We start from the raw sequence: 25,274 nt of genomic DNA on the forward strand, positions 1-25,274 counted from the left end.
ACACCCCTGCTGAAGGCTCGCCCAGCGGCTTTTGCTGACATCACATCACCCACAGTGAAGTTACATGTCCACAGATTTGGGCTAAGCACATTGCCAGTGTGATCAAAATGAGGCTCCAAGTGTTTGTCTTGCATGGGATCTACAGATGCCTGTCCTGTACCATCACTAAACATATAGGTGGTACGTGTTAAATGCTAACTACTTCACTTTTTAATATATTTCTGTTAGGGCAGGTTTCCCCAGTAAACCAGCTAGCATACAATTTGCTGGAACCTTCTAGGTAAATACCACCCCAAATCCTATCCTACCTCCTCACTCCACCTTCATCATTTCCTACAGTCTGTCACCCTGTCTGTGGCTCCTATATCCCCCAGCCCCCTGCCCCTCCCTGTGTGTCTGTCCATTAATCCTGAGACTTCCATTTTCACTCCCTGCCCGGGGCCGGCCACAGAGCATCATGGGGAGAACTGGCAGCCCCGTGCTGCAGATGCCAGTGCCTGACACCCCAATCCCCAAGGTGACCCTGATGTCTGCATTCTGTCCCCTGAGGGAGTTGTTGTTTAAAGCTTTTCTGAAAACCCCCAGCTCTATTCCATTTCTCTGCTCCTACACCCACTTCATCCCATCTTTGCCGGGAAGACAGTGGCTGGGTTGGACATCTAGGACAGGGCTCTCCTCTTCATCTTCTAGAGCCTGCCTTCTGAAGAGAAGGCCTTCCACTGGGGGCCTTTTCTGCTCCTTCGTCTTAGGTTGCCTCCATGGTAAGTCTCTGATCTTCCTTCCACAGGCGTGTGCTTCACCACTCACCCTTCTTTTCTCTGCTCCTCAGGGGGCACCCTCCAGCGCACCCCAGAACTGTGCTCCCAGAGCTGGGTCACCCACTGCCTGGTCCGGGGCCTCTGGGCCTCCAGAGCCCTGACCCTCTCGTCGTCTCCACCCTGAAACCCCACCTGCGTCTCCTTTCCTGGCCCCGAAGTTGAGATGCTTCCTGAGGTCCCGCCCCAGCTGCCCTCCCTGCGAGCACTCCTCTCACGTCCTCCGACCTCTTCCAAGGGTGTCAGCTGTTTTCTCGAATGTACTTTTTCCCCAGTTATTTTTCTTGTGGTAAAATACATATCTCACCACCTTCACCGTTTTCAAGTTCGCAGTTCGGTGACCTTGAATACCCCCTCAGTGTGGTGCAGTCCTCAGCACCATACATTCCCAGAACGCTTTCCATCTTTTAAAGGTAGAATTCTGTCCCCATGAAACGCTTACTCCCCCGCCCCGGCGCTCCCCCCAAATCCTGCTCTCTGTCTCTTAATTTTGACTGCTCTAAGTACCTCATACAAGTGGAATCACACATTTGTCTTTTTGTGACTGACTTACTTCACTGAGCGTCACCTACTCAAGGTCTGTCCATGTTGTAGCGTATGTCGGAATTACCTTCCTTTTTAATTTAAGGCTAGATAGGGGCACCTGGGTGTCTCAGCTGGTCAGACGTCCAACTCTTGGTTTTGGCTCAGGTCATGATCTTGGGGTCCTGGGATCGAGCCTTGCGTCATGCCCACCGCTCAGTGGGGAATGTGCTTGTCTCCCCTTGCCCTACTCGCGTGTGTTCTCTTTCTCTCTCTAAAATAAATGAATCAATCTTTAAAATAATAAATCAATTTAAGGCTAGATCATATTCTATTATGTGTTAACATCACAATTTGTGTATCTATTTATCCTTTGATGGACACTTAGGTCCCTTCCATGTATTAGCTGTGTGAATAATGCAGCTACGAATACCGATAAACAGTTCCCTGTTTGGGCCCCTGCTTTTCATTCTTTGGGGTCTGTCTTTATGCTAGTACCATGCTGTTTTGATTGTTGTAGCTTTGTAGTAAGCTCTGGAATGAGGAAGTGTGAGTCCTCCAGCTCTGTTCTTTTTGAAGATTATTTTGGCCATTTGGAGTTCCTTGAGATTCCGTGAACTTTAGGACAGGTTTTTCTATTTCTGTAAAAAAAATGCCATTGGGATTTTGATAGGGATTGATTGTGTTGAATACATAGACCTCTTTGAGTAGTACTGATGTGTTTCCATTTATTTATGCCTTTACTTTCTCTCAGCTAAAGGTATGTCTTTTGTTAGATCTTCTCTGAAGTCCCCAGATCGTCTCTGATTATCTCTAGTAAGTCACCCATGTGACACCTCAAGCCCACCATGTTCCTTACCAAGCTCATTAATAAAAAAAAAAAAAAAATCCTTTCTTCCACATTCTCCTTTTATTCTAAAAATTTTCTCTTTCGGGCACCTGGGTGGCTCAGTTGGTTAAGCGACTGCCTTCAGCTCAGGTCATGATCTTGGAGTCCCTGAATCGAGTCCCACATCAGGCTCCCTGCTCAGCAGGGAGTCTACTTCTCCCGCTGACCTCTCTCCTCTCTTGCTCTCTCTTTCTCATTCTCTCTCTCTCAAATAAATAAATAAAATCTTTTTTAAAAATTTCTCTTTCTCATAAACACACACATACGCACACGTGCATACAGAAGGGTCTTTTCTGCCAGGAGTTTGGTCCCAGAGACTTTGGAGGCCTCCTTCGTCCCTACACCTCACCAGCCACCCCTTCCTTGGGTGGCCTTTCTTTGTGCTTCTAACTCAGATACATTTCTTGGTTCTTAGGTCCCTGGACCATTCTATGTACCTTATTCCTGGTCTGTCTCCATTCTGATAGCACAGCCCTCCCCTGGCCCCGCAGTGAACTTCCTAAGCTCTGATGTGATCATTATCACTCTGTGCCGAAGCCAGAAGCTCCTCACTGACACAGAGTGGAGTGTGTTTGTGGATTACCCGCCCCCCACCCCCCCCAGCACGGAGGGGCCAGAGAAGTCAGGATTTCTGCCCTTGACCGTTCCTCATAGTGGGATATGACTGGACTGGGGCAGGAAGAGTAAGGACAGTGACATTAATGTACAGTTAAAAGCTTGAGGAACGCAGAGGAAAGAGAACCAAAGCTGGGATGGAGGAGGGAGATGGGATATCCTTGAAACGGCGCTGCCATGTCAGACTCAATGACATGGGCCCAGCCCACACCCCGCTTGCAGCCTGATTCCACCAATTCCTGCCCATGTGCCCTAAGCTAGGTTCATACTGGACCACCTGCCGTCCTCAAGTCAGAGCGTACCCCGTCACCCCCACGTGTCTGTTCATAACCCCCCTTCCAAATCATAGCTGCATTTTTTTTTTTCTTTCTCATTAATCAAGGCCCAGTTCAAGGAGCATTTTTCCAGGATGCCATTTCTGAATCCTGTGATTACTTTCGCATGCTTGGGGCACTTGTCCCTCTAGGCCTTGTGTTTGTGTCCCTGCCTCCTTCTTTGTCCTGGATGAGAAAGCACGTGAGACCCAGGATTGTGTTCTAGTCAACTGTGGATGGTCCTGGAGGATTCTGTTTTAAGCTTCCAAGGGAATGCTTAGGTTTTGTAGGACTTAATGTGCAGAGACGCAAAACCACACTCGTCCACTTGTGACCCTGGCGGTTCTCAGATGTCTGCCTTTGTTCTTCTCTCCCATCAGTGCTTGGAAAGAGCCATGAAGTTTGCCTTCGAGGAGTTCCAGCTCTGGTACCAGTTTGCTCTGTCTCTCATGGCTGCGGGAAAAGTGAGTCGCCCCCTGGGAGGCGCCATCCTCCCTGTCAGTGTTCACGTCCCGGAATTCCAAGGGGTGATATGAGGCCTTGGAGAAGTCTAAACCAACTATCGGAAGCTGTCCTGTGGTCATTTACAAAAGAGCGATCAAATTTAGTGATTTGGGAGCCAGCATGGACATGCCATAGAGAAGAAAAAAATCAAATATATTTGCCTTTTTCTGGCCCTGGTAACTTTGTCATATGAAGACAGGCTTAAACCAAGGCTGGTTCTTCACACAGACCCTTTCACTTATTTGAGAGCATAAATGTATTCCCGGAGGAGGAGGCCATTAGTGATCATTAGCAACATATCACATCAGGTAGCATATGATACTGGTTAGAAGCCCACGCTCTGTGGAGTCCAGCTGCTGGGGTTGAGGCCTTGACCCAGGCCAGGTCACTGGCCTCCAGGTCCTCTCAGCAAAGTGGAGACATCCCAGCACCTCCCTCACAGAACCTTTCTAGGTAAATGAGGTAATACCCATAACATGCGTGGAACAGGGCCCCCTACGTAGTACATACTCAATAAAGGGAGGAGCCATTGTACTTCTTGTTAATTCGGACCATTTAGTGGCTTATTAAGTCTGAGATAGGAGATTATTTGGGCCAAGTGGAGACAGAAATTTAGTATAGAGTGCTCTAAAATTATATAGTCTATGTTTCATAGTAACTTAAGCCTTCCCTGTCTTTTTTTTTTCTTCTTATTTTTACAATGGCTACACAAGTAAGGGAGAAAATAAGGGTGATTCCAGGGAAGCACCTCTGCTTGTTCTAACCACAATTCACTCCCCAGTCCCTCAAGAGCCCCACGCCCTGGTTGTCACCATCTTCAGCTTGGGCTCAAGGTTGAAAAACCTCATTAACAGGTTTCCCAACCAGAACCCCTCAGGGAAGGCCTTAGTGTTTGGTTCCGTCAAAAACTTCTGAGTTTCACCGAAATAATCTCCTTTTGCCAAGTCTGCACGGGCCGTGAAGGTGCTGAAAGAGTGTATCCGTCTGAAGCCTGACGACGCCACCATCCCGCTCCTCGCCGCGAAGTTGTGCATGGGCTCCCTTCACTGGGTGAGTAGGGCTGGGGCCCTGCGCTCACAGGCAGGACTGCCAGCCTTTCCCACCTCAAGGCACTGAGAGAAAAGAGCAATCCTTCAGCTACATAAAAACATGGCTGTTCAGAGGCACGGCCCCCAGACCCCCTCAGGCCTCCCCAACCCATCCTAGGACTGACGGGAATCATGTTCCTGAGATCCCCATGGGAATGTGCTTCAAAAGTTGAATTGATAGAGTAGAATTAGAATTCATACTCACGTAAGTCTTGCTGTAGATGCTGGGGGTGCGGGACTGAAAAGCTTTATGTCACCGAATGACTCACTCTTAGCAAGGCTGAGTTCTTCTATAAAGCACAGTCACCCTCTCCTTCAGCTCCTGTGTAAGCCAACCATGCTCATTCCTCTTCCTTCACGTAGGCTTTCCTCTTCAGATAGTCTTGTTCAGATATGAACTGGGGGCTAGTCCACTTTGTAACAGTTCCAGTATCTCAAAAATGCACCATTGAAGAAGAAAATAGAAAAGCCTCCACTAACCGCTGAGGTGGTGGTACACGTAATTACCACATGCGATCCAGTTTTCATTTCTTTTCTTTAACTTCACATCAAGATTAATTATAAGGGGAAAAAAAAAGATTAATTACAAGAAGATTTTGCTCAAAAGACCATAGTGCCTTGCTAAGGGTCTTCACCATTACGGTCCTTGCTGCCTGTTTTTTTTCCACTTTTCCTCACCCAGCGAGACAAAAGGAAGCCTTGTGAGAAAGTGTTCTACTTCTGCTCAGTTGGACTGGGGGAAATGTAGAAGGAAAAAGACATTTTGAAAGAGCAGGTTCTCACCTGACTCTCACAGCTGTGAAGGTGTCGTGTGGTCCGTGCAGGATTCAAACATTTGGTGCCACTGGTGAGGGAACAATGCAGGCGGGCTCCAGCCGCAGGCCGGGGAGCGGGCCAGACCCTGCAGCTTTGAAAATGCCAATTTCCAGCCATGAACTTTGTCGCGCTCCTTCCAGCTATGGCATTGTTCGTGACTGTCACATAGATCTCTCTAAGACCAAAAATAAACAGACTCTTTTTTTTTCTTAAAGATGAGCCTAACAGACTTTTTCTGTTTATCTATTTTACATTTTTATTATTAAAATTTCCAAACTCTACCAAAGTAAAGAGTATATAATGAACTCCTGGATACTCTTACCCAGCTTCAGGGACCTTACTGTTGGCCATATTTTGAAGGAATGAATCTTATTATTTTGGCTTCTAATGAATTATGCCAAAGAATTTATTGTGGGTGTAGTTTACAGGTGCACATTTTCTCATTGGAATCTGCTGGCACGAGGTCCATGTGATGTGCATTGTAAAATAAATAGACGGGAGTTCTGAACATGTTAACAGCTTGTAGAAAAGAGAATCCAAGCCTAAATGTATTCTTTTTGTCGTTCTAAAAAAAAAAAAAAAAAAGGAAGGACCCAGACACAAAAAGTTTCAAAGACTTTATTTTAAATATATATAAAATTGACTGAATACCTAACCAAAATCAATTAGTAAAAAATAGAAATAAAAAAGATAGGACCCCCCCCCCCCACCAAGAATGAAAATGACTTTGGAAAAGAAGGTAAAAAAGCAGTAAGGAAAACGTTAAAGAAAAAAGGCAAGGTGGGAACCCTGAGGACTGTCGGAGAGACTCAAAGAAAGAAAACGGAATCGCCGCAGTGGAGTCGAAAGATTTGGGAGTGATTTTCACAGTGACTCATCAGAAATCTGTTTTTGGCAGCAGATGCTTATGGGAACTCATGTTAGAAATTCTGCAGGTCGTTGTTGTTTTTTAACTTGTCTGGTTTTTCAGTTGGAAGAGGCTGAGAAGTTTGCCAAAACTGTCGTAGATGCGGGAGAGAAAACGTCAGAGTTCAAGGCCAAAGGCTACTTAGCTCTGGGGCTTACGTACAGTCTGCAGGCCACTGATGGTGAGAGACATCCCCCCGCCCCCCGTGAGATCTGGGAGCTTAAGTCTGCACTGCAGGGTTCCCACAGTCCCCAGAGAGGACTGTCGCAGGAGGCCACGTATTTTGGGTCACTCAGGCATGCCATCATGTGGGAACCTGTGGCTGCTGTCCTTTCTGCTCAAACTGGCTGGAGAGTCGGAGAGCAGAGATGAAGGTCCTGGGGGCCAAGGTGCATGTGCTGGCGGTGCACAGTGCCCAACTTGCAGGTGCAGGGCATCTGCCATGAGGTGAAGGTGAGGGGGCCCTTGAGAGATGGTTCCCCCCACCCAGCCTGCACCTGCGTCCACCCCGGCACTTGGTGGGGCTGTCCCTACATGAGGAGATATTGGATCTCAGGCACTGGAATGTGGAAGAGTTTAGGGCCAGCCTCCTCCAGGCAGCTTCCCTTGATTGCTCAGGATGCCCCTTCTCTATTGGTACATTTAAATTCACAGATGTTTACACATGCTGTGTGGCAACTTACCGAACACGCATGCGGTGACATGCATTTGGGATGTACATAGACCTTGCGGACTCTGGCTATTTTTAAAAAATCTTAATTATGCTTTGTATCCTTCATGAAGTTTTCCATTATGTGTTTGCAGGAAGTATAAATTGATTAATTATTTTCCTGAACTCTTAATATTTCTTCAGCATTTCACTGTTAAATATAATATGAATACAAAAAAATTTCAAAAACCCGTGTATAATTAATGAATTAGGATACAGCAAATATCTTTGTAATCTCCACCCCCTGGGGAACTTTGCATGTGCCCCCTGCCAGTCACAGGACTCCTAAGAGAAAATGCTCTCCTGATTTTTATAGTATTCATTTTCTTTTTCTTTTTTATGGTTTTGCTATACTTAATTTTACAGATTACCCCAAAGCCTTCTTTCATCTGCCCTAAAATAATCCGAGAACTTAAAGAGGTTTCGCATATCAGTTGATTCTCAATAATGGCATTTTGGCTAATTTTTCACGCACACGCAGTATGCTAGCAGACACCTGCCAGCACCTTGCTTTAACTGTAGTAGACTTTCAGTGAGGCGGGAGTGTAATGCCCTGTGTTTATCCCTATCAATTCCAAGTTTGAACCCACCTCTCACGCGCCCTGTAGCTTTGGGAGAGCGGCTCGGCCTAGCTGATCCTCATCTTGCATTCATGGCTCAGTAGGGTCACCTGAGGTTCCCTCTAACTTCGTCCCTGTTATTCTGAGTTCGCTGTGGTGATAGCCACATCTGGCACTTGCGGACAGCCGTCCTCCGTTCCCAGTGTGGTGGCAGGAAGGGATCTGGCCCGCGACGATGTTCAAGAGGGCCTCTTCAGTTCCACCCACAAGAGTTCCTCCAGGACTTTTGCTCTTGCCCCAGTAAAAAGTACCTTGTAGTTCCCCTGACAGACCCGAAGGGCGCCATCTTTCACATGCTCCCTACAGGGAACACATGGGCTCTCGGCAAGATGGCCTCACACTTTCCAGCTGATTTTCTAGTGTCAGTGTTGGCTTTGCCTGGTCTCTCCCTTGTGTTTACATCAAGGTATTAAAGGTCCTGGCCATTGTCCAGTGTGACTTAAACGGGCCTTTTATAGCATCAGGCTAGTTCCCTTGGCTCAGTGTCATAGCTTCTTAGTGCCGGAAGGACCTCTGAAGGCCATCTCTAGTCAACACCGTTGGTGCTGGAATCTTCCGTACCACCCCATAGAGGCAGTCCTTACCCAGAAGCCACATGCTTGCACCCTCTAGAGTTCCCAGCTGGCCTTCTGACAACAGCGCCCCATGCGTCAGGCATCAAGGTCACCTGCCAACTCACACTCTCCCCTCGGCATGGCTCCATCACTATGCCCATCAAGTGCGCATGTCTGGGGTCAGCCTGGGCTTCATTGCCCGGTGCCTGCACCTCTGCAGGCATGCAGGGGCCACAAGCATGTTGCTTTTGTTCCAGTTGAATGTATAGGTTTTATGATGAGCTTCATGTTTGTCAAAAACTCCCTGATCTTCCATGCCACTGACTAATTGAACACTTTTCTTAGCTTCTTTGCGAGGGATGCAGGAGGTCCTACAGAGAAAGGCGCTTCTTGCATTTCAGAGGTGAGTGGGAGTTCATCTTTTCACTCGGCTGTTCATAATGACACCAAAGTATGATAAGTATAAAAAGAAGAGATATTTATAAAGATTATGTAAACAGTATTTTCCCCCCAGGAGTCTTTCATCTTGTGCACTGAACATACAGTATCAAAACTTGCTGTCTGACTTGTTGCCGTGTAATCCGCACTCTTACTCTGTTTACCTACATTTGGGCACGTGTTGTTCATTCCTAATCAAATGATTTCAGCTCTAAGAAGATGGGTACTCTGGATGTCTAGGGAGCTGATTCCTTTTCTTAAAGGCAACTGTCCTCGCCTAGAAGAGGGATCGTTCTTTGCTAGCTTTTGTTTTACATGTCATGCTGCAGATTTTTATATGACAGAATGAAAAAAGCCAGTTTTTAGGACAGTTTCTGAAATGCTATATTATTAGTTTCTAAAACACTGGGTAATGTTTCTAAAATACTGGTTAATGGCAGGCCAGCAAATCTCAGGACCCTGCACGCCCACCGTGCTCCATAAACCTTATGATTGTCTCCATCATTATGATCTTCAGGATATTAGGAGAGGGCTTTGTAATTAGAGAGTGCCTGAGGGCTCTTTTCCACTCCTTCTCAGGCCTGATCCTCAGGACAGTTAACGCAGACAGTGGTGCATCTTCTGCAGGTAAGGGACCGAGATGCACAGGACAGAAAAACAGTTACCAGAGTCACACAGCTATTGAGGTCAGGATAGAATCACGGTCTCCTGACTCCCACTCAAGCTCTCCTTGTCCCTACTATACCATGCTGCCCTAATTTTGTTTCTTACTGCATGTGTAATAAATCACCCCAACAAATCATTGCCTGAAAGTATAGCCCCATGATGTCAAATCTTGAATGGGTATTGATCCTGCCACCTTGAATATATCTGAGTCGCACTGACTTCTTGGAGTTAGTTACTTAGTTAGAAACTTAGTTACTTACCTAAAAATTTCATGAGGCCCTCTCAATACCTAATCACCTTCGTTCAATTTCTTTCCTTCGAACGGGGATTGCCTGCACATTTGTCACCATGCACACTTCCCTTTTCTCATGAAATCATCATGACTTGGCTTCAGTGACTGGGAGACTTTCGTCTCTGTTTCATTTTGTTTCCTAGCAGGCTTGCTGATGGCTTCTTCACTTTGCCAGTCCCGCCCCGACTGGCTAATGGCACAAAGTACCAGTTGACATCTGCCAACAGACCTTCTGTCTCTGTGCTAAGCTTTTGTTAACGTTCTCCAGCATGGAGTGTAGAAGCATTTCCATTTCAAATGATTTGGAGTTTTATGTCCTCTAGTCCTAGTTTGTCAAACCCACACATGGATGCCTACGAAAGTGGTCATCACATCTGTTTCACTTTTCTTAAATCAGCACATCTTACCAGCTCTCTAAAAACAGCCATGGTGGTGGTCTGCCTTGAGCTGCCAGAATTCGTAACTTCGTGTTACATAACAGCCATTCCATTGGCCTGAAATTCCTTTCTGTTCCTTTTTTACTTAGGTTTCAATTCATAGAGGTTTTTAAAAAAATATTAGTTCATGGGAATAAAGAGTAATGAAATTCTGCTTACCTACGTGACCATCTTGAGGAAGGCTAACCTAAATTAGTATTTGTGGAAAATAAATAATATTTTCCAAAGGAATAAAATTATTTTTTTCAAATACATTCATTAACTGGAACCATTCTGGTACACTGTAGACTTAAATCTATAACGGAATGATTTGAAGTAAGTAAGAATGATCTGTATTATTTCTTAAATGTAAGCAGGTATTTAAAAACCACTTGGCGGAGAAGTACTTATTTGCTGTGCATTATAAATCTTCTCTCCACAATTCTATTGTCTACTATCGTTTGACTATTTTTTGTTTAAAGAGAAAGCGGTGTGACTCAGAAAGGATGAGGTGGGGGGCCCTGGCTGGCTTAGTCTGGGGGGCATGGGACTCTTGATCTCGGAGCCCCACATTGGGCATGAAGCCTGCTTTAAAAAGGGAAAGGGATGGGGTTATAGTTACAGCACGTGAAAATTAACTCAATTATCACTGGAGTCAGAACTCAGAAAGATTTGCTCTCTAGTAGACCCAAAGAGGCGATTTTTGAAAACATACCAGATGCATGACTACGTCTTAATCTTGAGACCCTCAGCTGTTTGCTGACTCATACACTCAGCCCAGGCAACTGAACCAGCTCATTTGCCTGGTACAGAAGTGTCACGAAGAAAAACAGTGTTGTCTGCAAAGCTTTCTGAAGGTGTACAGCTGATCTGAAGGGCTCTCACATCCTCCAGAGAAAAACAAGCCTGCAAAGAGTAGAAAGCATGTTTCAGGAACTTCACCCCCCTCCCCCGACCATGTGCAGAAATCTAGGCTGCTCCACAAAGAAGAGGGGACATGGTGTCATTCGTGTTTGCCATACAAAGTGGCCCAGCGTGTCCAATCTCATTCTTTTTTCTCTCTCCCTCTGAGCTTGAGTTTAAGTTAATGTGGTATGTTTTGTGGGCATGGAGTGACCAACTATCCCGGTTTGCCAGGAACTGGGCAGTTTCCCAGAATGTGGGCTTTTCCATGCTAAAACCAGGACAGTCCTAGGCAAACTGGGACAAGTTGGTCATCCTATGTGTGAACTCCTGAGTAATAGCTTTCATCAGGTTTATATTTTTTTTTCTTAATAACACACTGATGTCATCATACCCACTAGAATCAGGACTAAAGGGACCTCAAAAACTGACTGAACAAGACAGCAGAGTGATGTGGTAGGGAGGCCAGGCCTCCAGATTTCACTTCTGGCTTTACCTTTTCAGCTGGATGCTCTTAGACAGGATGGTTAATAGTAGATGCCTTATAAACTGTAGTTATTATTGTTACAAGGTATGTGTCTTATGGGCCAGGATCAAATTGGCCAGTCTTCTCTATATTCTTGGTTCAGTTCTAGAGGATGTTGGAACCAGAGTCTAGGGAAGCACTGGTGTGACCTCAGTGCATGTTGAGTTTTAGCTGGGTGGTCTGGGAGGCCAGTCCATGCTTTTCAGTAACAGCCTGGCATACCTCTCAGGGCGTGTTCCCACTGCACTGTAATGATCACTTTGGGTCTCCCCCTCTGTGGGATGGGGGGAGCTCCTGAAGGAAGGGCACTTGAATTATTCTTTCATCTTCAGCCTCCCCAGTGGCTGGAGAAAGTACTGGCATCACAGTACATACTGCATAATGTGATGCATGGGTAGATGCATGGATGGGTAGATGAATGCATGACTAGGGTGGATGGATGGATTAGTGGTAGGTGGATGGATAGATGGTTGGGTGGATGGTTGAGTGGATGGATAGATGGATGAGTGCATGGATAGGTGGATGAGTAGATGGATGGATGGATGGGTGACTTGGGCAGGTGGATAGATGAATAGATGGGTGGGCAGATGGGTGGATGGGTGAATGAGTTGATGGATGGGTGTCTAGGGTAGATAGATGGATGAAGAATGAGTGGATAGATGGATAGATGGATGGAGGGATAGATGGATGGATGGGTTACTTGGGTAGGTGAATGAATGGGAGTAAGTGGATGGATAGATGGGCAACGTCAGTGAGCCAGCAATCTAATAATTCTTTCTTTCCTTATAGAAGAGAAATTGACTTAATGGATATGGAGGTGCTTTGACAAGGGAAGTGCTTTTGTGAGTGTCCCTGTGGTGCCATTTTTAGGTCTCTGGCTTTCTCCTAGCAGCTTCACCAGGTCCTCACTGTATGGGAATAGGCTTTATGAGGCTGCTTCAAATCCATGTGCAGAGGGGCACCAGGGTGCCTCAGATGGTTCGACATCCAACTCTTGATCTCAGTTCAGGTCTGGATCTCAAGGTCATGAGTTCAAGTCCCCCATGGGGCTCCATGCTTGGTGTAGAGCCTACGTTTAAAAAAAAAACAAATCCATGTGCAGAGTCCAGCAGGCTTGTAGTTTTTAAGATCACTGATATCCTTCCTCTTGCCTGCATCAACATGCCGATTTCTGCTGAGTGGATTTCTGGGGACATGGCTTTGCCACGGGAAGCATGGCTGCTGAAGCTGTTCTGCCTGACTGAAGCAAGTTTTCTGGAGTCTACTGTGCACTTTTTCTTGCTTTCTTGGACGTTCTCCTTTATCTCTTTGTTGTTCTCATAGGCTAAAGTGGTCAGTTTAATTCATTAGCCAACTTACTGAAGTGAAATTTTTCAAATGTGTATGTTTAAGTTGCGTCTCCTAGAAACTTGGCAGTTGGATATCCATTATTAGTCAAGTTGGCAGTTCTTCAGTTTGCGCTGATGCACCATGGAAGGCTGAGATTTCTATCCCTTCTGGTTTGTTCCTTTCACAGTCAGTGCTGTGGCTAGCAGTTAGTCATTATTTGATGAGGCCAGAGTGAGGCCTTTGGTTAGGACTATCTTCGCCCACTCCCCGAACTCACCGGGCCATTGCCAGCTTCTCCCTTGGTTGGTGTTGGGCAGAGGCAGCCATGATTTGACTTAACTTCATTTGTGACAACTCTAGACTGGGCTGAGAAAATTATAGCTCTGAGGAATTTTCTTTTTTTTTTTAAGTTGTAGAAACCTGGCTTTATCAATTGTGAAAGAAGATAAGATAAATAATGCTAAATAATTCAGAATCTCTTCATAATTAATTTTGTAGTCATTTTTCCTGAGTAATCGGGAGAGACAGAAACCATGATATTCCAATCTCCCTTTTTATGAATACTGAAGAAAAAAAAACTCTTTGATGTATAAATTCATGGAAAACCAATACTTGTAAAATAAAAAAAGAAAAACTGGAGCCCACAGAGCAGACCTCACATAGCAATAAGACATTTAAAAAGGCCACACAGGCAACTACTCAGTCACCGCCTCTTAAACTAAGATTGTGTCCTGAGGCAAGGTCACCACTGAAGACTCCCCAGGAATGGGAGTTTAGGTGCTTTGCTGTTGAGATTAACAGAAGGACAGAGCCTCCCCCCGCCGCCACCCCGGGCCCCACCACGACACTTTTCCCCACAATGTGGTAGTGTGGAGCTACCACATTTGCCTAAACAATGCCCTAATTGTTGGACTTTGTGTATTTTCTGGAAGCCAAATACCTGGAAGACTTTTGAGCCTTTTTCTCCATAGCAGGATGGATGGTTTCAGTAAAAGTCTTTATTACTACAGAAAAACCATCCTTGGCATGTTTGATGCAGTTGAATCCATAATGATTTGGCTTCCTTTTTTATCTCGAATTTGTTTTCTGCTGGTGGAAGATCCTCCTTTAGTCACCGAGTGTTGACAGAAGAGCATGAAGGGTTGTTTACCATCTGCCCCCCATTGGTAATTAGTCTGCCCCATAGTGCCTTTTAAAGAAAGTAAAAGTTTGTTTTTCTCTTCCTCCCCAATTTTTAAATGCAGAATTATTTCTTGTACATAGTCACGTGTTGAGTTACTCCAGGTGGAGTACTGTCAACTTCCACATAAAAGCAAGGATGACTGTTTGCTGTCAGGTAGGAGGCCGGGATAGCCTCTCCCCATCCGCTGTCAGAGGCCAGTTAATAAAACCACGCCTGGTGCCCAGCCACAGAGCCCTGCATGTCACAGTTACACAGTCTACAGTAGTAAACTGCGTGGAACTTAGTAAAAGCTTCAAAAGACTGAACGAGAACCCTTCTCTTCTTCCCTTGGTTCATCAAAAACCAAAACCTCATTTTACAAGCAAAGCCAGGTCTTTGATTTTCATATGGTTTCTCTGAAATCCAGACATTTGGATGAAGTAGCGTTAAGGCCAAGCCAAAACTTAACCAAAGCAGCCGTCGCTTTGCCAAGGACACTCGTAACCTCCCCGCCTCTCCTGCTCGGCCCAAGGGGAGGCATAAGCTGGGGTTGGGGGGGTCAGACCCCAGCGCCCAGAAGTCCTTCCCCTTGGGCTCCTCCTCGGAGCCAACGATCACGGGCTGCCGTTTCAGATGCCGGAGAAGACACAGAAGCACGCTCCTGTGTCCTACCTGCACACAGTCCTGACAGAGAACATGCATTACATTTGTGGGTGGACCAGAGAGAAAAGTTTAAGTGAAACATCACGTAGTTAAATACGTGGCTTTGGTGTGAAACAGCAACTGTGCATACCCGTTGGCTAGGAAAGACAAGATGGCCTCTTCCGTGTACTAATGGCCACCAATACTTTTTCAGGGCCCACAGCCTGTCACCTACAGATCACCAAGCAGCTTTCTACCTGGCTCTGCAGCTGGCCATCTCCAGACAGGTCAGTTTCTCCCACGTTCCCTAAACCCAGGGCGCGCTCCATCTCCATACAGTTCCTTCAGCACCTCCATGTGAGGCCTTAGCTGGTCTTCCCTCGTTCACCTGAGGTGGACCTGGAGCCGGGGTCTCTTCTGAGAGGATGCTGACCCCTCACAGCACAGCCGCCGGTGTTTCGGTCAGTTTGAGCCCCTGCTGGGAAGACGCAGGTGTCACAGGCCCTTCTTTGGGAGAGGAAGTCCCAGCTCTGGAGGGTTCAGAGGGCAGCACGGGATGCAGCTCATGGCATGTGCCCTGAGCCTAGGAGTCACCAAGGAGCCTTTGTTGCTTGCTGGCAGGCCCAGTGCTGAGCTGCCTGGTGGGGAATGAGCCACTGGTTGTCACGATGAAGATGCCAGCAGGCAGGGGCGAGAGTTACCTGCTTCCTTTATAACATGTAGAAGATAGGGACAGTCACAGTGGCTCCCTCCTCCAAATGTGGGACTCGGCAGCATGCTCCTTGCTGGAGAGGCAAGCTCTGCTGGCCTTCATCTTCTCAATGGCAGCTTCCAAAAGCCGCCTTGGCCACGCTCACCCCCTCCCGTCCCCTCCCAGCTGCTCTGAGGCTCTGGCCGCATGCCTGCCTGCCCACCAGGTGCAAGACGCTGGTGGTAACCCCAGCACATTCCTGAGTGCTGACTGGAGGGTGAAGCAAAGGTCAGTTCCCCAGACATGCCATTCCCGGGGCAGGCCTGGGCTGTAGGCATGCCTCTGACTCCCCGCAGGCCTGGGAATGGTGTGGAGGAATGGCTTCCAGTGGTAACCAAGATGACTCCTCCATACAGGCCCTGTCGCCTGGCGTGGTGGGGCTCACAGCTGTACCGATGGGGAGCTGCTACGGCAGCACCTGGGCGCTGGTCCCCCCTCTCCTGGGAGCTTCTCTCACCTTCTGCACAAAGCCTCCTTCCAGCGGCCTGCACTTCCCCCTCCTCCTGCTCAGCTCTTCTGTTCAGGATCTGTCCTCCTCCCCAGACTAGTTTCCATGAGAGCAGAGGCCCTTGTCCATTGTCCTCGTTGCTTCACCCCAGCAGCTGAACACTGCCCGACATGTGTTAGGCACCCAGTAATGCTCGTCCCGTGAAGGAACCAGCTTTGAGTTCCTTCAAGTCAGCTAGCACTCAAGGGCGTCATGTTGTCCCAGATAGCAGTTTGCCCCTGCTTGTTCTGGTCACTCCTGCAAATCAACACCATGAGTAGACCTGCCTTTCCGCCCTCCTTGTAAGCACAGGCTGGGTGCCGTCCACACGGTGGGTGGTTGCTCCGAGGAGAGGATAAGTGGATGTGGCCTTGTGGGTGCAGCTGCCACCTTTGTGGGCCCACACCCTAAGGCCCACACTCTGTGGGACAGTGTCCCTGCTAGACAGGGGCCCAGGGCTGTGGCCCTCTTATCTTTAGAGCCAATGCCATTTGAGCAAGAGGAAAAGACAGGAGGGGAATCAGAAGGTCTAGTGCCACTCTTGTCCTAGTCAGTCAGTAGCTAGATGGCAGCGCTCAAGCCATGTCACCTCCCTGGACTGGCCTCCGTCCCTATAAATGAAGGGCTGGGCTGTGACAGCCCTGAGGCTGTGGCTCAGTGGCAGAAAGGCTCTGTAGCCAGCATTTATAACTTAAATCCATCAAAAATAGGATATCAGAGAGGAAAATGAAGAGGTTTGGGAAGCCGTGGCTTCTTCCTAGGAGTGAGGAGACCGAGGACTGAGAAGAGGCAGGTGAGCTGAGAAGAGGTCCGGCATGAGGACTGGAGCTGGGGGAGAGGGGCGGACGGGAAGAAGTCCCTGGGGAGGTTGTGTAAGAATGCTTCAGTCCCGAGCTCTATTTCGAAATCCAGTGTCAGGTTCTAATTCTTCCTGGTCACTGTTAAACCTGCATGGAATCTCGGGTGTTCAAATATCCATTATGTATGCATTTTATCTACCCTGGTGCTTGGGTGATTTTGAAGGAAGTCTTGAACAGCTCTTGCATTTTCAAGGTTAAGCCCTTCTCTTGTCCTATTTGAATTTGGATACATCTGCTTTGTGTGTGGCGTTGCAATTTGTTTCTCAGATAGAGCTAATTTGGGTTGTAGTTTGGAAAGGTGTGGGGTTTTTGTTTGTTTGCATATTTCCTTGATATCTAATGGAGGTGTCCTGGACTAAGGAACTTAGACTCACAGGTGTCTGATCGTCTGGAAAACTCTGTTTAAGTTTTGCAACTCAATGTGTACTTCAGTTCGGTAAGACCTTAAAAAATGAGAACAGTTCAGCTAAGGTAGTTTAATTCCACTAAGAACCTCTGGCAACTTGTATGTCTGTCCATTGAGAGTGAAATTATCTTGGGCACAATCAAGAGTGCATCAGCTTTGCAGAAAAGAGAAATTGTGTTTTAGGGAGAAACAGAAGATTTGGGATTGGCAGTCTCACAGAGAAACAGAGCCTCTTGCCTCACTCCCTGGGTCACACCATCGCTTCAAGAGGACATCTGCTTGCATGTCTGTGGTTAATATCCCGGGGCGATCACAGAGATTAGAATCTGAACGTGGCACAGGGTGAAGCAACTTTTGATATTTACAAAGAATCAGATATTGAAGTGGTAGCTTCGTGAGTCTGTGTGTGTGTGCGTGCACACATACACACGTGTTTTAAAATTCTTTTTGATTTTGTTTTAAACCAGATCCCAGAGGCTCTGGGGTATGTCCGCCAAGCTCTTCAACTTCAAGGTGATGACGCCAACTCCCTGCACCTCCTTGCCCTCCTACTGTCTGCACAAAAGCATTACCACGATGCTCTGAATATCATTGACATGGCCCTCAGTGAATATCCGGAGAATTTTATGTAAGTGCTCCTGGCCTTTTGTTTTCCCATACTCAGAAAGTTACTTTCACTCCTCCCTGCTTCCTTCATTCTATTTCAGATATTTAAGTCCTTCATGGATATCCTGAGGATCAATACTACAAACTTCCCTTATTCTTGTTTCTCCATGATATTTGGAAACAAAAATAGCCTGTTAGGTCACCCTTATTTATTATCTATTTAGTTAATAGATCTTATTTAGTTTAAAAATACCTTATTGGGTCTTTTCTAGTGTGTACCTTTGGTGCACGCAAGATGATTTTAGGTGGATGGTGGATGAACATTTTTACTGTAATAGTTTTACATTTTTAAGTAGAAAAAAAATCTACTGCCTATCAAAGTGTGATTTCACAGAAATTATTGGTCAGGGGGAGATGACAGATCTTTTAAATGAGTTGTCTTAAAGTCAGTTTGAAGAAAATAGTGAGATAGTAAATGCTACTGCAGATATGTCCAGCTATGGCGGCAGTTAGACCGAACGGGCCCAATGACAAGCCTGGGAACCACGCTCCGTAGCTGGGTTGTCCTTGTTACCAGCAGCTTCTGCTAATTCCAGGGGCTGTCATATTTTAGGCAACTTCCAGCAAGGTACCTGACCTCTCTATGCCTTGGTTCGTTCTCTAGGAACTAGAATTCCTTGAATAAATCAGTTCATCTCTGTACCCAACTGAAGAATTGCCATTATAAACTGCCATAGGCATGACTGTCTGCTTATCTTCCCAACATTCCTCCAAATCCCTGAATCCAGGCCAGTCAGGAAGGCTTTGTGGAGAAGGGCATTGTCATGTGGGCGCCTTGGTTCCCATTTCATCCACAGTGGAGTAGCCTGGTAACCAGGACACAGAAGCCAGAAACAGTAAACACCGCACACACTGGCAGGTTCTAATTGTCTAAATGGCAGGGTCAGTGGTGGCTGGGGGCCCAGGGCGGGGGTGGGGGGGATGTGGGCGGGGGCTCAGGGCAGCTCTCATCACTTGGGGAAATCAGCGCCATCAGCACTGTGGCGAATTTTAAGTGGATCGACTTTGGCTTTATTTCTCTGCCTCATCACCTCACTGTCTTTAATCAGTGCGTTTCAGCAGCTCGCCTTGGAAAATTGGTTCACACATTTCCATTACAGACATTTCTTTGTCTTCAAGTGAAAAGGGCACTTCTCTTCTCCCCATCGAGAAAATTCTCATTATAATCCAGGCAACCTCTGACTAGAGATTTCTTTTGTAGGTTCAGCTATCTGTGCCAAGTGCACTAAAAAGCCTTGTTTCAGGGTTTTGCTTCGTGCCGGCCTCACACTTGCTCTGTTGCACGCCGAGTGTGTTTCTGAGTTTCCTCCAAAGCTGATTAGCCCCGGGGATCTTCAGGCAGTCAGTGCACTTTAAAGAGGACTCAGTCCTTTCCCCATCAGTAAGGGACAACCTTGATGCAACTGAAGTCAGTTTCTCTCATCAATATTTATAAAGCGGCGTTCCCTGCCTCCCACCCCTAACACCTTCATTAGACGGTAGACTCCAGCACACATCTCCTGTGTAGACATCCCAGGGTGTCATCCAAGAGGAGGCTTATTAAACTAATAGCCACACCATGCAGTGAGCAGTAAACAGTGGTGGCTAATATGGTAATGCTTCCAAGTGACAGCAGCTGACAGCCTTTTCAAGTAGAATAAGTAAGGAACAGCAGTAGAGATATTTGAGGAATGTGAGCCTGTTATTTTAATGTTAAGCTGTGAGCTCAAAAAAGCAAAGCATATGGCAGCAGGTCTGAGAGCAGCCGATGACTTGTTTGCTTTTTAAATATTTGTATTTCTTCCTATGTGATGGGAAACTTCTTCCCAAGAATACTTTATTAAAAGTTGGGGCCAGATGTAGTTGGTGGATCCCGTGGTTTCCTTCCAAACCCAGGGTAAAACATTTGAACACCAACCGAAACAAGATTATGTGGGCACCTGTCCCGAATCCCGGGCAGTAGTATCTGTTTGTTTGTGACAATCCTGTCTCCCGCAGAACCGTAGACTCTCAGAAGCCCGGGAGGGCCTCATGCTTCTTGTGTCCCATCAGCCAGACACAGACTGAGGGCGTGGCTGGTGTTTCCTCCATCCCTGCCGGCTGGAGGTAAAGGGCCTCGCCACAGTTGGGCTGAACCCTGTTTAACTGTTGGACAGTTCAACTGTTGAACAGAGAATGGATTTTGCTAGCCTCTTCACCTGATGCCGAGAATCGCAGATATATTGGTCCCTGTTAGGTGCACTCAAGGTACTTAAACACCTGCCCCTCCAAGGACCTTGAGCTGTGTGAGCTACTGCATTTAAGACATTTGTAACGGTAATCACTCAGTACCTGGTAGGAATTCATATGATCAGGATGACTGGTATTTCTCCAGTGTTCCTCAAATACTGTATTACAGAATTCTTCAAAATTGTTGTTATTAAATATTGAGTAAAAGTCAAAGGATACTTATTAAATATACTTAAAATAATAATATGACTAACATATATACCCACTTCATAGTTTAAGAAAAAGAAGATTAATATTGCCTGTGAATTTCCTGTGTGCCCCTGTCTATCCTGTCCCCTTACTGTCTAACATCTCTGGATGTTAACTGCATCCTGAATTCCAGGCAGAGCATTCTCTTGGGGGAATATATATATATATATATATGTATATATATATATTCCCCATATATGCCATATGTGTTCGCACTCCCAAATAATAAAATTTTTTATAAAAATTTTTATAAAAATTTCTAGTTTTGCATATTTGAAAAATTTTATAAAAATTTCTAGTTTTGCATATTTGAAAATTTTTCAACGGCATTGTACTGAATATATCCTTATACTGCTTGCTTCCGTTGCTTAACATCACGTTCCTGGGATTCGTCCAGCAGCAAGAATTTATTCCTTTACACCGATACGTAGTATTTTGTTATATAAATATACCATGATGTGTTTTTCCCGGCTGTTGGAAGTGGCTGTACAGGTGTTTGACGTTTTCAGCTATTAGAAACAATGCTGCTGTAGATATCCCTGTATGCCGTCTCCTGGCACACAGGTGCATGTACTTCTCTGGGGATTACCTGGGAGTGAGATGGTTGGGTCATAAGATATGGGCCTCTTCCGTTTCACCAAATAATTCCAAACCATTTTCCAAGGGGGCTGTGCCACTGTACACTCCCAGCGGCAGTGCCCAAGAGTGTGTGGGGCCGCACATACTGATGATGCCCGATCCCCCCACATTTCAGACTTATTCTTGGCCACATGGTTGCTGGTTCATGGCATCACATTGTAAGTTTAAGTGGCATGATGAGGTTGAACACTTTTGTCTCTGTTTATTGGTCATTTCGCTTTCCTGTTCTGTGAAGCACACAGAGAAGTCTTTCCTCTTTGCTAACTGGGTTGACTTTTCATGCCAACTCGTAAAATTTCTTTATATATTATGGTTATAAGGCCCTTTGTTGCTTACATGTGTTCCAAAACTCATCTCCTCATCTGTGACTTGTTTTCTGATGAACAGAAGTTCTTGTTTTTAATTTAAAGTAGTTGAATTTGGGATGCCTGGGTGGCTCAGTTGGTTAAGCAGCTGCCTTGGGCTCAGGTCATGATCCCAGCATCCTGGGATCGAGTCCCACATCGGGCTCCTTGCTCAGCAGGGAGTCTGCTTCTCCCTCTGCCTGCCACTCTGTCTGCTTGTGCTCACTCTCGCTCCTCTCTCTCTCTTTGACAAATAAATAAATAAATCTTTGAAAAAAAAAATAAAGTAGTTGAATTTATCAACCATTTCCTTCATGGATTGTACTTTCTGTGTCTAGTTTATTCCCTTCCCTTCTCCGGGGTCATGAAGACAGTCTCCTAAGTTATATTCTAAGAGTGCTTTGTGTTACCTTTCACACTTAAATCTAAGGGTCCATCTAGAAATGATTATTATGTCTGTATGGTGTGACGGATTCAGGGTGGTGTTCCCCCACGTGGATATCCAGTTGTACCCGTGTCCTGTACTGAAAAGCTCCCTTTCCCTGTGGCTCCACGTGCTACTTTGTCTTAAATCAGATGCCCATATGTGGGTGAGGGAGCCGGTGCAGAACTATTTCTGACCTTTCTACTTGGTTCTTTCAGTGTGCCCATCTCTGTGTGATTACCACTTTATCATCATCATCATCATTATTATTATTATTACTATTATTATTACAACTTTATTATATGTGAGGTATGTCCATCCCTGTATCTTCCTCTTCAAGAGTGTTGTGGCCATTTCAGGCCTTTGAGTTTCATGTAAGTTTTTGAATCAAGTTTGTCAAGTTCAACAACAACAACAAAGTCTATTGGGATGACAGTTAATCTAATAGCTTGGGGAGAATTCTATATTTGTGACAGTGGGTTTTCTAAACCACGGCCATTATATCTATTTAGGATTTTAAAAATACTTTTTAATGAAGTCTTACAATTTTTCCTATAAATATTTTGCCCGTTTTTTACTAGATTTATTCCTAGTAACCGAAAAAAATTTCCATTTGATACACTGTATGTATGCAGTCTTTTTTTTTTTATCAAATTTACTATCTACTTGTTGCTAGTGTATAGAAAGGCAGCTGATTTATGTACATTCTTCTTGACCCAACAACTCAGCTAAACTCTTGTTAATTCTAACAATTTATATGTAGATTAGTTTGGACTTCCTATACAGATGACTTTTTTCTGAATTAATACAATTTAGTTTCTTTATCTCTAATCCTTCAACTTTTTAAAACTGGCCTTACCAGACTATGTAGGACCTTCAACAGAGTTGAATAAAATTCTTTCAGTGTTTGACCATTAAGAATATGTTTGTTACAAGTTTGTTTATTGATACTATTTAAGAAGTTAAGGAAATTTCCTTCTTCCTAGTTTGCTAAGAGTTGATCTTTTTCAATCATGAAGTGATACTGAATTTTATCAAATGCTTCTTCTGTATTTGTTGAGATGATTATACGATTTTGCTTCTTTAACCTGGGAATGTTACATTACTTGAATTTTGTTTTTTTTTTTTTTAAGATTTTATTTATTTATTTGACAGAGATCACAAGTAGGCAGAGAGGCAGGCAGAGAGAGAGAGGGAAGCAGGCTCCCTGCTGAGCAGAGAGCCCGATGCGGGACTCGATCCCAGGATCCTGAGATCATGACCTGAGCCGAAGGCAGAGGCCTAACCCACTGAGCCACCCAGGCGCCCTACTTGAGTTTTTTTAATAAAAGATTCTATTTATTTATCTGACAGAGATCACAAGTAGGCAGAGAGGCAGGCAGAGAGAGAAGAAGGGAAGAATACTTTCTAGAGGGGATACCTGGGTTGAGGGAGGAAAGGAACAACAGGGATTTAAGAAGAGGGATTTTTTTTTTTTTAAGATTTTTATTTATTTATTTGACAGAGATCACAAGTAGGCAGAGAGGCAGGCAGAGAGAGAGGGGGAAGCAGGCTCCCTGCTAAGCAGAGAGCCCAATGTGGGGCTCCATCCCAGGACCCCACGATCATGACCTGAGCTGAAGGCAGAGGCTTTAACCCACTGAGCCACCCAGGCATCCCCTTATTACTTGATATTTTTAAATGTTAAATTAACCTTGCATTCCCGGAATAAGCTCAACTTGATCATAACATAGTAGCTTCTTTTAGTAGATTCGGTTTACTAATTTTTAAGGAACATTTATATTTGTTCATATGTGAAGTAACATGCGATTTTCCTCTCACTGTATACTTGTCAGGTTTTGGCATCAAGGTTGGGCGAACCTCATAAAATAAGTTGGAGTGATTCATTTTTGTGTGTTTTAGAATTGTTAGTGTAAGATTGGAATTATCTGTTTCTAGAATGATAAGTTTCAGTAGAATTTGCCTGTAAAACCATCTGGGGCTAGTCTCTTTCTATGGAAAAGCTTCTGATGCTTTTACAAAAATGATTATAGGATATTCAGGTTTTCTGCTTCATTTTTTAAGCTATGTAAAACATAGAAGCTAAAATATATATAATGTGTATATATTTTAAGGGTTTGTCCATTTGATCTAAAACTTAAATTTTTTGGCATGGAGCTGTTCGTGTTTTTTAATTATCTGTTTATTGCCATACGGCACCTGCAGTTAAGTCTTTTTCATTCCTAATATTGCTTAATGTGCCTTCTTTTTTATTTTCTTGAATAGCCTTGCCAGAAATTTGTCTGTTACATTGACCTTTTCAAAGAACCAGCTTTTTTATGGTCTCACTATATATTTACTTCTGTTTCATGAATTTCTGTTCTTATTTCTAACATTTCCTTTCTTCTTTTTTCTTTGAGTTTTTCTGTTTTACCTGGTTTTCCTTCTTAATCTCTCAAGTTTGGTGTTAATTAATTTTTTGTCTTATTTTCTGACATAAACATTTAAGACATAATTTCCCAAGTGCTGCTTTAGTTGTAGACCACAATTTCAGTATCTGAAATTTTTATCATTTCGTTCAAATCATGTTAAATTTCCATTTTTCTTCTTTGGCTCCTTCGTTATTTTAGAACTGTGTTTTCTAATTGTCAAATATATGGGGGTTTTCCCCCACTTATCTTTCGTTAATGAGCTTTTAACAACTTCATTGAATTGTGTTCGGAGACTGTCATCTTACATGAACTTGAAATGTGTTGAGACTTGTTCTATGGCCCAGCATATGGTCACATCTTATAAATCCTCCATGTGTGCTTAAAAAGAATGCTTTCTGCATTTAGGGGTACATTTTATACATTTATTAGATTAAGCTATTAACTCTGCTATTCAGATTTTCTTTATTGGTCTTTGTTTGCTTACTTGGTCAATTATTGAGCAGAGATGTGTTGAAATCTACCACTGGGGTGGTAGAGTGTCCTATTTCACCACATAGTCATAGCAATGTTTGCTTTATATAGTTTAAAGCTGTGCTCTTAGGTGCATATAAATTTAGAATTGCTGTCTTCCTGGTAGATTCAACCCTTTATCTTTATGTAATAAGTTACATAATTCATTTTGACTCAGAATCTCGTTTGGATGCGATCCACACACATCCACAACACTTCTCTACATTTGTGTGTCCATATACAGATACACATATGCCGCATGTGTGTGTGCATGTGTTTGCACATGTGTGCTTAATGTATCTTTCTTCATTCTCCTACCTTGAACTTTTTATAGTCTAATGTTTTAGATTCACTCTTTGTTCATTATATACAGCTGATTTTTTTTTTTAACTCAGACTGACAGTCTTATCTGGAACATTTAGTTCATTTCCATTTACTGTAAATACTGGTACATTTGTGTTAGTATCTCCTCCTTCTTCGGCGCTTTCTCTTTGTCCTGCCCTTTCCTTCATAGGCTATCCTCTCTCTTCCTTCCTTCTTCTTTTAGGTTCATTATGTTTTTGTTATGTGGTTTTGTTTTTTTTTTTTTTCC

General features: G+C 44.7%; 1 protein-coding gene across 2 annotated transcripts in view; it reads left to right on the plus strand.

Moving 5' to 3' along the window:
- TTC7B (tetratricopeptide repeat domain 7B) overlaps positions 1-25,274 on the plus strand; it is a 248,850-nt gene that overhangs the window by 141,644 nt on the left and 81,932 nt on the right. For both annotated transcript variants that reach the window (XM_080807351.1, XM_080807352.1), the window contains exons 10-15: positions 3,536-3,619; positions 4,605-4,709; positions 6,534-6,651; positions 8,699-8,756; positions 14,942-15,014; positions 17,699-17,859. In XM_080807351.1, the coding sequence (XP_080663477.1) occupies positions 3,536-3,619; positions 4,605-4,709; positions 6,534-6,651; positions 8,699-8,756; positions 14,942-15,014; positions 17,699-17,859 (599 nt within the window). The remainder of the gene's footprint in view (positions 1-3,535; positions 3,620-4,604; positions 4,710-6,533; positions 6,652-8,698; positions 8,757-14,941; positions 15,015-17,698; positions 17,860-25,274) is intronic.

Source organism: Martes martes (genome assembly GCF_963455335.1).
Source record: "Martes martes genome assembly, chromosome: 7".
Lineage (NCBI taxonomy): Eukaryota > Metazoa > Chordata > Mammalia > Carnivora > Mustelidae > Martes > Martes martes.